Source organism: Pteropus alecto, unplaced genomic scaffold (assembly GCF_000325575.1).
Source record: "Pteropus alecto unplaced genomic scaffold, ASM32557v1 scaffold67, whole genome shotgun sequence".
Taxonomy (NCBI): domain Eukaryota; kingdom Metazoa; phylum Chordata; class Mammalia; order Chiroptera; family Pteropodidae; genus Pteropus; species Pteropus alecto.
Genome location: NW_006441061.1, coordinates 9,382,543 through 9,392,659, shown reverse-complemented (window position 1 = coordinate 9,392,659; position 10,117 = coordinate 9,382,543). Strand labels below are relative to the sequence as shown.

Genomic DNA, 10,117 nt, shown 5'->3' with positions numbered 1-10,117 from the left:
TCTCGCCCCCCACCACCCGCGGCTGCGCGGCGGTCGTTGCCCCGGGGTATCCGCGGCCGCCAGGCCTGATCGCAGGCCCCGAGTCGGGGCCTTTGGCAGCCGCGCCGTAGACCTGCCCGGTCGCTGGCCCTCGGGCCGAGGTCTGCGGGCCGGCGATGGTGGGCGCGCGGGTGAGCGAGGTGCGCCTGTGAGGGAGGGCGGGCCGGACGCCGCAGGGGCGGCGCGGTGACCCGGCTGTCTCAGGGCGTCCCCTTGGGGGCGGGAGTTCTCCCTGGGTCATGCTCCAGCGCCCCGTCGGGAGGGTGGCTTCTCTCTTGGATGGGGAGTCTTCACGCCCCCCACTAAGAGGAGGCATCAGACCATATGTAAATGCTTGCTCTTGCTGGGCTGCTGCCGGCCGGTCCACTCTGTCGCCCAGCGCCATAGCTGTCCTTCAGGGACGTTCACTTCGTGGAAATAACAGCCGTCTCCCTTAGGTCTCTGTGGGGGACTCCCGGACTCCAGGGCCTCCAGCCATGCAGCAGCTGAAGCACCCCAGGCCTGACCGGGAGCCCCTGTGGGTTCTCTCCTCTGTGTCTGGCTGGGGACATCTGACCGTGCACCCCTGACACTGGGCGTCGCTGGCAGCTGCCAGGGAGCCGTGTCCCAGTGGGCTGGGCTGGGCCCTGGACTATGCCGTCCAAGTCGGCCTGCCCGGGCCGCCCGGAGGCAGCAGCGCAGCAACCCAGCTCCCCCGGAGGCAGGACGCTCGGGGGGCAGCCCCTGAACATGGACAAAGACCTCGCCCTCCGTCCAGGGTCCGCGCCCACCAACACCTGTCCTGGCCTCGAGAAGAGCCCGGGGGTCCCTCTGAACATCCCAGCAAAAATTAGTGGTGAAGGCCCACAGGCTCAAGCAGAACCCTTCACCCCAAAACCACCGGCCAGGCCCAAGCTGGAGCGGGCACTGTCCCTGGACGAGAAGGGCTGGAGGAGGCGGCGTCTTCAAACCAGTCACGAGGACCTGGAAGCCCGCAGTGGCGCCAGCCCCTCGGGGGGGTCCTTGCCGGACCAGACCCCTGGGCCCCCCGTGCACACTTGCTCCCCGCCTGGCCTGAGCACTTCCTTGCAGGAGATCCCCATGACCCGCAGGGTCCCGGGGTGTGCCCGCGGGAGCCCCACCTCCTGGGGCAACTGTATCTCCGGAATGGTCAGCAGCTCCCCGGACCTCCTGCCCCGGAGCGGAGCCTCGGCTGGGGGCACCCCCAAGCTGGCCGACGTGCTTCCCTCACGCCCGCTGCCCGCCATCGACTGGAACACCACCTCCGACTCCCTGCGGACGACACACAGGGTGGACGCGGATCACGCCGACTACAAGCTCCGCCTGCAGACCAGACTGTTCGGGGCCCACAGTGGCCTGGGCCCCGGACGACCCCCGAGCCCCCTGGCCTGTGACGACTGTTCCCTGCGCTCTGCCAAGTCCTCCTTCAGCCTCCTGGCGCCCATCCGCGCCAAGGACGTCCGGAGCAGGTAGAGCCTCCTGGGGGCGGGTGACATCGTGACCTTGACTTTAAGGCTCAGGAGCAAGCTCCACAGGACCGCGTGACGGTGTTCTCCTGAGGTGGAGGCTAACGTAGCTTTCGGCAGTCACCTTCTCCTGGCCCCCCCACGGAGGGGCGCCCCTTCCAGAATCTGTCCTCTGGTGATGCCTGGGGACAGGTGGTGTGGCTGCGAGGCGTCCTCCGCACACAGCGGTAGCTCATTCATCCATCCTGCCCTGTGCGGCCTGCCTTGCCGGGGCGTGCAGGCCCCCGCGCTGGACCGCCGAGCTGTGCTTCTACCTGGCCGCGTTCTGAGGCCACGTGTCTGGGTGGCCCCGGTGGGCGCCCGCGGAGCGCGGAGGCGAGGGGGATGCGCTGTGCACACGCCTGCCCCGTAGCTGGGGGCGGGGGCCCCCAGGGACCATGGCCGAGCCACGTGGGGGAGAGTTCTCAGGGCGCACTCACGGCGCAGAGGGGACAGCAGTCACGGTCCGGGCCTGATCGCTTGCGGCAGGGCCCCCCGTTTCTGGTGTTCTGAGACTGTCTGCTGGGCACCCCACCAGTGTGACCTGCTGCTCTGCCCCGAGCCCGGGGGCAGGGATGGCTCATGTCACGGGGGCTTGGTTTCCGGGGCTCGTGGGGCTCTCATAATCCACAGTGACGTTTGTGGAGCTTGCAGAGAACCGGGGTGCTGCCCACCTTACCTTCTGCTCATGGCTCCCAAACGCCGCTGCCTCATAGCTCCCAAGGCCACAGCTACCAAGTCACTAGACTGGGGCCCCAGAGACTTCTGAGCTGCCTGTCCAGACCTGCAGCCTCTTCTCCTAGGCCTGGGCTGGTCCTAGGGGCCGGGCCTTGGGTCCCTTTGAAGTGCCCAGTCTGAACCTCAGAAAACTGTCCTGTCCTCGCCCCTCCTCCCACAGTCCTGTCCCCTGTCCCCTCCTCCCACAGTCCTGTCCCCTGTCCCCACCTCTCTCACAGTCCTGTCGGGCTCCTGCTTCTCTCCACCTGGCACGTGCCACGCAGCCTTGCAGGGCTGGGTGGCTTGTCTGAAGCACACACTGGGCCAGGCCCTGACTTGGGGGGCCGGAGAGGCACACCCCTGCGGCTGGCCCGTCCCTGGGTTTATCCCCTCAGACCCTGACTGCATATCCCCCACAGGAGCTACCTGGAGGGGAGCCTCCTGGCAAGCGGGGCGCTGATGGGTGCGGACGAGCTGGCCCGGTACTTCCCAGACCGGAGCGTGGCCCTCTTCGTGGCCACCTGGAACATGCAGGGCCAGAAGGTGAGGGGGGCCCCCTTGGGAAGAGGCCGGGGTTCCCGTCAGTCATTTCCAGGGCCCCCGAGTGGCGTGCACGGCCCGCCTGGCCCCACCCAGTCCCTGGGGACCCCAGAGGCCTCCTGCCAGAACCCCCCACCCCCGCTGTCAGGGCCCAGCCACAAAGTGTTCTGTTCCTCAGACGCTTGATGGTTTGGAGCAATTTCGGGCCAATAGTGAATTCGAGAGGAAGGCACAGTGCTTCCCCGCGCCCCCCGCAGCCTCCCGACCTGGACACCCCCACAGCTGGTGAAGCGTTAGTGGCTCACCATCACCCAGAGCCCCTTGTTCACCTGGGGGGTCACTCCCATAGGTCCCTGGGACCTGACGAACGCATGCGTGGCACGTCAGTGGCTGGACAGTGGCAGGCACCACTGTCCCTGTCTGTCTCCCACCAGCTAGGGATCCACCCCGTGGTCCCCCTGCCCTTGCCTGGGGTCCTGCCTCTGAGCTGGGGGTGCCCAGGGAATCTGTTGAGACAAGCAGGAAACCACAGGCATGAGGGCTGCTTTGTGTCCCGAGCGCGACAATGACCCAGAGCTGACTTCTGGGCATTTGCTTCTGCGGAAGCCCATTGGCCGCTGTCCCCTCCGGCCACTGCCCCTGCCGGCTCTCTCCAGCTAACCCTGTGCCTCCCTGGGACCCCTTCACACAGTGAGCTCTGTCCCAAGGTCAGCGGTCTGTGTTGCCCCGCGTGTGGGTGCCTGGGTTCGCGGGGGCTGGGCGTGGGCTTGCTCTGGCCGGAGGCAGCCCTGACCCTGTCACCGCACGCACCAAGGTCTGTAGAGGATGGAAGGACCGTCCCTTCTTGTGGCTGCGTCCCAGTGGACGTTCAGGAGACAGGCACTGGGGAGCAACAGGCAGGGCTGCCACGGGACGGGGTGTGGCCGATGTGACCGGAAGCCCCACAGAACAGTGACCCGAACGAGATGGGAGCAAATGTCTCTTGAGTGGGAGGAGGCAGCAGGTCCCCAGGCTGGCGGCTCTGCTGTTCCTAGTTAGGAAGCCACCCTGCCCACCCCTGGGCCCAGCCCGCATCCTGAGCCTGGAGGCCTTGGTGGTGGGTGGCATTGCAGCCGCTGGGTGCAGGAGTGAACGGCGTAGGGTGCTCACCTCCCTGCGTGACCCGCATGCAGCAGTCGTCCCCACCCGAGTACGCATGTGGGGTGCACACGCAGGGTGGACCGTCAGGCTTGGGGGCCACGCTGGCCGCATGCAGCCGGTCTGGCGAAGACAGACTGGAACGCAGAGAGGCCAGCCTGTCCGGCCCAAGCCCCCCGAGTCGCGGGCCCCCTGGCCCTGCTAGGTTCTGCTCTCCTGCAGGAGCCCCCTTCAAACCTGGATGAGCTCCTGCTGCCGGCCGAGGCCGACTACGCCCAGGACCTGTACGTTGTCGGGGTCCAGGAGGGCTGCTCTGACAGGTAGGCCCGTGCCTCCTCAAGACCCCCCACCCCACCCCCGTGTGGGTCAGCACCCTGGCCACGGCCAAGCCCTGGCTGAACACACGAACCGCTTTCTTCTCAAATGTGACTCGGAGAATTTAAAATAAGTGAGGTTTAGTTTCTAGTGAATAAGTAGCTGCTCTAGGAGATCACAGACGCAGCAAAGAGCAGCTCGGCCGCCGGGGCCCCTGCAGCCCAACCCCCAGTGTCGCGGGCCCGCCCCGGGGGCCGTGGGGCCACCGCTAGCCTGTACTAGCTGTAGCAGCATGCCTGCGGTGCTGTCGAGGTTCACCTGCCCCTGCTCCTCACATGGCAGGTGGCCAGTCCAGAGCAGACGCTCGGGGAATGGGCTCTGCTCCCCAGGGAACCTGGCCTCCACAGGGTGGCCTCACTGCTGCCCGGCCTGGGACTTCTTCCTGGGCCTCTGCCAGGCGGGCCAGGAGCTCCCACTGGGGCCTCAGCCCTCTGCTCACGTCAGCCCCACATCACTGGAGGGTTTTGAGGCAGCAGGGAACATGGGCCTGTGACGTCACTGGGGAGGGGTGTGGGAGGCCCCAACCTCTGGCCCGACACACCACCGCCCTGTGTTGCTCACCCGCCATTCTCCTTGCAAGACAAGGAAGTCTGATGTGGGGTCCCTCCCGGCGGCTCCTCAAGGGGCTGTCTGGCCCGGGGTCCGGGGCGCAGAGCTGGGCTGCCCCAGTCCCCTCCCCAGGCAGCCTCCACTTCCTCCTGCAGGCGGGAGTGGGAGACGCGCCTGCAGGAGACGCTGGGCCCCCACTACGTCATGCTGTGCTCGGCAGCCCACGGGGCGCTGCACATGTCCGTGCTCATCCGCCGGGACCTCGTCTGGTTCTGCTCAGGTGAGCGGCCTGGTCTGCACGGCCCACCGGCCACGCCTCTGTGGGGGGACGGGCGTGTGCGCGCAGAGCACGGGCACTGCCTGGGGGCCGCGGTGGGCGCGGACGGCCGGGGCGTCTGCCCACGTCAGCCCTCTGCGTCCTGCCCCCCTCAGAGGTGGAGAGCTCCACGGTGACCACACGCATCGTGTCCCAAATCAAGACCAAGGGGGCCCTGGGCGTCAGCTTCACCTTCTTTGGCACCTCCTTCCTCTTCATCACGTCCCACTTCACCTGTAAGTCACCTGCCCCTGAATCCCACCGCCCTCTCCCCGTCCAGTGGGAGAGACCGGCCTGACGGGGCTGACAGGAGGGCGGGGTGCTGGGTCTCAGCTTGGCCTTGCAGCCTGTGACAGTGGTCTTCGTCCCACTGGGCCGAAAGCAGGTCCGTCCAGGGAGAGGCGCGCTGGACCGGGCTGCTGCGGGGAGGGGTCTCCACCCGGCTGGCCCCCAGCGTCCGCCCTGAGTATTCGCTGCTGGCGCAGCTGTCCTGCGTGAGGCACAGTGCAGCCCGCCACTCTGTCCTTGCAGCTGGAGACGGGAAGGTCGGCGACAGGCTGCTGGACTACAGCAAGACCGTCCAAGGCCTCGCCCTGCCCAAGAACGTGCCAGACACCTGCCCGTACCGCTCTGACCCAGGTGAGCGGACCTCGCAGGAGAGGCGGCACCTCTGCCTCGTCCCCTGCAAGCTGAGCGGGGACAGACTGTTTAGAGGTTTGAGAACTGAGGTCAAGAAAGAAAGTTCCTGGAATAAAGTCACCGTGAGACGGGGCGTGGCACCTGCCTCCTAAGTGGTGACTGCGTCAGCCTGTTTAGTGGCTGGGCAGACGGACGCCCGAGAGGCCCAGAGGCTTCTGCCCACATCGTCACGATGTCGCTGGCTGGGCTCTGCCTGGTCCTCGCCGCCCGCTGCCCGCTGTGCTCCGTCCGCGAGCTGTGCCGGGACGACCTGAGTGTTGGTGGTGGGCGCAGGTGGGGCGTGTGGCAGCCCTGAGGGTGAGGGCCACTGTGTGCGGCCGACGGGTCACGTGGTTTCTGGATTGTCTGTCACTGTGAAATGAAACAAAACCACACTCGAATGTCAACCGGGGAACTACTGCAGCACGCGCCCCGGCACCCTGAGGCCCCAGCCACCGGGTGGCCGCGACCTTCTCGGAGGCGTCCTTGCCCCATTGTGGCTATATGTGGCAGGGGACACAGACTGGCCCTCGTCACTGAGGCCGTAGCTCGAGGGACAGGCGGGACTCACGCGCGTTCTGGCTTGTGCCCCAGCGGACGTCACCACGCGCTTTGACGGGGTGTTCTGGTTCGGAGACTTCAACTTCCGCCTGGGCGCTGGGCGCGTGGCCGTGGAGGCCATTCTGAGGCAGGACCCGGGCGCCAGCGTGCCGGCCCTGCTGCAGCTCGACCAGCTCACCCGGGAGATGAAGAAAGGTGAGGCGGGGAGGGGAAGGCCCGGGGGGCGGGTTCCGGGGGGGCGCAGCCTGGGCCCCGCGCTGGCCGGTCTGAGGCGGCCTGCGCCCGCTCCAGGGTCCGTCTTCAGGGGCTTCCAGGAGCCGGACATCCACTTCCTCCCGTCATACAAGTTCGACGTTGGGAAGGACGTGTACGACACCACGTCCAAGCAGCGGACGCCATCGTACACGGTGAGTGGGGCGGTTCTGCTGCGGGCTGGACGGGGGTGACCGCCCCTGAGTGCCCTCCTGGGGGCGGCCCGGGTGCCGCCGCCCGTGCTCGGAGGCCTGGCCCAGGCGCTGGTTTTACTGGAGCCGGTCGCTCTGTCGGCCAGTGCGCAGGGTGGCAGCCTCCAGGCTGGCGGTGGACAGGCCACTGGACGCGGGTGCCGGTTAGAACCTGGCGCCTCCGCCTATGCCCACGAGGCTGGGGGTGCCAGTGCGGCCTGAGGGCAGTGAGGGGGAGGCCTCAGCACCCAGCTGGACGCCCGGCAGGGACGTGGGTGTGGGCGACGCTCTGGGAACGGCCGGCATGGGGCCGCCGAGCCGCAGGGCCAGGCGAGGTCGAGCGCGCAGCAAACTGCGCTGCCTCCGCGGTCTTCCCGCAGGACCGGGTCGTGTACAGAAGCCGCCACAAGGGCGACATCTGCCCACTCAAGTACTCTTCCTGTCCCGGGATCAGGACGTCTGACCACCGCCCCGTGTACGGCCTGTTCCGGGTGAAAGTGAGGCCCGGGAGAGACAAGTCAGTATCCGCCCGGCCTCTTCTCTTCGTGCGGGCGGCCGGGCTCGGGGCCGGGGCCGGGCCCTGCCCACTCCGGGGGTGGGCGCCCGCTTTGGATCGGGGTGCCTGCCGTCGTCCCCTTGCGTCCTGACCGCCCCTGGCAGGAGCAGGGGCCCGGCAGCCCTACGTGGGGATTGCTGCCACGGCTGGATCTGAAGTGGGTGTCACTTGGGCGACATTCCAGAGAGTGGGGACCTGGCCAGGCCCCTGCACACGCCCTCCGGTGATGTCAGCAGAGCCTGCCTGGCCCAGGCTCTCAGTTCCGCTCTCGCCGGCAGCTCTGGGGGTGGGACGGCCAGGCCAGGCGGGCAGAGGGCCGGGGCCTGGGCGCCCCCTTGTGGCCGGCCCCACCCTTCCTCGGGCCTGACCTCTCTCTCCTCCGCAGCATTCCACTAGCTGCCGGCAAGTTTGACCGCGAATTGTACCTAATAGGCATTAAAAGACGGATTTCCAAAGAGATGCAGAGACAGCGAGCACTGAAGACCCAGCACTCCAGCGCCGTCTGCACCGTTTCTTAAGTTTGCCAAAGGACTGTCTCCTGCCGCCGGGCGTATCCGACCGAAAACCCCGGAAAGACAGGAGGTGGTGGGTGGGGACACCGATGAACCAACCGCTCCTGCTGTCCTGGCAAGACCCGGGCAGGAGGCTGGCACTGCGGGAGGCATGCCACCCCATCGCTGGACAGGAGCCAGTCCGCTTACAGACGCGTCACCCGTGTCCCTGCAGACACCTGGCTTCCCTCAGCGCAGACAGAGCTTGGGCCCCGGCGCTGGCCGCACCACACCTGTCACTGTCACTCGGCAGCAGACGTGAGCAGCTGCCTGTGCTGACTCTCCCGACTCCATGTTTGCACACCCACGGCCACGCCATTGTCCAGATCACCTCCCAGCACCCCTTCCTCACCTGAGCACAGGTGGCCCAGTACTGGGGAGGCTGCTCGGTGGGGTGACCTGGGGTCCCAGATCCCATGGCAAGCAGAAGGACCACGCTGAGTTGTTCACAGGGCCAAAGCCAGACAATGTCCAGGGAGTGACCGTGGGTCCCCGCCGCTGGGCCAGAGCGAGGGTGAGGCCGACGCCTCAGGGCTGCATCCTGGCCGTTAAGGAGCTGGACTTGCCCCCCACCGCCACCTCCCTCTCCTCTGGCTTTGCTGATGGCAGACCATTTGCTCGTGTAACATTGGCCATGAATGGCACTAACATAAGCAGTGCATCTCTGGCCTGAGCAACTGCTGGAAGCTTAGACTGTCACCACACAGCCACCCGGGCTGGCGCTCCACCATGTCTGGGATTTTTTTCAAAGGGCTTAGAGCCCATTATTGCTCTGTCTCCCCCCATCTCTAGGAAAATTCATAGGCTTTGAATGTGGAACAAGCTAGGGGCATTCAACCTAATCTCTTAGATTATTTATTTTCCATATTTATATTTTTAAATAAATGCACATATTGAACCTTAAACCCTTGCTGGCCAAAGATTGAGTCCTAGAAATGATCGGTACGCATGCCTTGTTCTCACGATGTCCTTGTAGGAAAGGCAGGTTTGCTCTGCCAGGACAATCCCGCTATGTCACCCCTGCTGGGTTTGCTCCATGCCATGTCCACCCCATCCACGCCATCCACGCCCCGCCCACAGCCCAAGGTGTTAGCTAGACAGCAAATACTTCAACTGGGAGTGAATCCAACTAAGTCTATACAACTTTTATTAGCATAGGCTCCCTAAATAAGAAATACAGATTTTAAAGGAGCACACACACAACCTTTGCTGCAGATGGGAGGAACTCCATTCCCGCGGAGGCACCTGTCCCTCTAAGCTCACAGTTACCCAGGTGGTCTCTGCCTCAAGTTGGGCTGGAATGAACGTGCTGCTGAGTTTCAAATCAACCTAAAATCTTGTGAAGACTTTGTGGTCACGGGGCTTAAAGTGCAATTCTATGGCCTCTTCCTGGGCATCTTCTCAGACCCAAACCATGGAAAAGGGACTTGAACTGGGACTCTGAGGAGTGACTTTGGCCCAAGCCCAGGCTTAACATCCAGAGAATCGCTACATTCATCCAAGTTCAGGGGTCAGTTACGCAATTCATTTCATACCAGCCTTTAAGTTGTAGGTGGGTGGGATTTGGAAAGCCAGTTTAAAATTCAAAGTAACACAAACGAAGTGGCCAGTCTCTGGAAAGTCGGCGTCCCAGGACGTGTGGAACACGACTGCGCGTGGGGCGGTTCTGGAGTCCAGCTCTCACCCTCAGACACCGCTGTGTCCTGCCTCCAGGGCTTGCGAGGCCTGCCCCAGGCATTGGGGTGCCAGCCAGCCTGCCCTCGGGAAGCACGGTGCTAACGGGCAGCCGGATGAGGAGGTGGCGGGGTGCATGGCGTGCTACAGGCTGTGATGGGCTCGGGGCTGGGAGGGTGGCTGGGGGAGCAGTGAGGGATCAGCGTGGTGTTGTCCGGGGCAGGGTGAGGACAGAACAGGAGAGCCCCGTGCCCTGAAGGGGGAAGGGAGGTGGCCAGCACTAGCGTCCAAAACAGACGGCTGTCGCCTTCAGCAGTTCTAGGATGTTCACAAAGCTGCCGGGTCGTCTGAAGTCCACCTCCGACTGTGCAGGAGCTGGGAGAGGACACCGACCCCACTCCACGAGCTGCTCCTGTCCCCGCGCACTGAACGGCAGCCACGCGCGCCCCCCAGTGTGCTGGTGGAGGCGTCTGCAG

The 10,117-nt window shown here is 65.4% G+C and overlaps 1 protein-coding gene across 4 annotated transcripts in view; it reads left to right on the top strand.

Annotated features, from left to right (window-relative positions):
• INPP5E (inositol polyphosphate-5-phosphatase E) overlaps positions 1 to 8,872 on the top strand; it is a 9,349-nt gene extending 477 nt beyond the window's left edge. For 2 of the 4 annotated variants that reach the window (XM_015594273.2, XM_006918111.3), the window contains exons 2-11: positions 477 to 1,508; positions 2,681 to 2,804; positions 4,161 to 4,258; positions 5,018 to 5,142; positions 5,295 to 5,414; positions 5,710 to 5,817; positions 6,451 to 6,612; positions 6,709 to 6,824; positions 7,241 to 7,377; positions 7,802 to 8,872. In XM_015594273.2, the coding sequence (XP_015449759.1) occupies positions 673 to 1,508; positions 2,681 to 2,804; positions 4,161 to 4,258; positions 5,018 to 5,142; positions 5,295 to 5,414; positions 5,710 to 5,817; positions 6,451 to 6,612; positions 6,709 to 6,824; positions 7,241 to 7,377; positions 7,802 to 7,934 (1,959 nt within the window). In that variant the 5' untranslated portion in view covers positions 477 to 672 and the 3' untranslated portion in view covers positions 7,935 to 8,872. Of the gene's footprint in view, positions 1 to 17; positions 1,509 to 2,680; positions 2,805 to 4,160; positions 4,259 to 5,017; positions 5,143 to 5,294; positions 5,415 to 5,709; positions 5,818 to 6,450; positions 6,613 to 6,708; positions 6,825 to 7,240; positions 7,378 to 7,801 lie in introns of those variants that run through there. The other 2 variants (XM_015594274.2, XM_006918110.3) reach the window with 2 other exon arrangements.
• Positions 8,873 to 10,117: the final 1,245 nt, after the last annotated feature.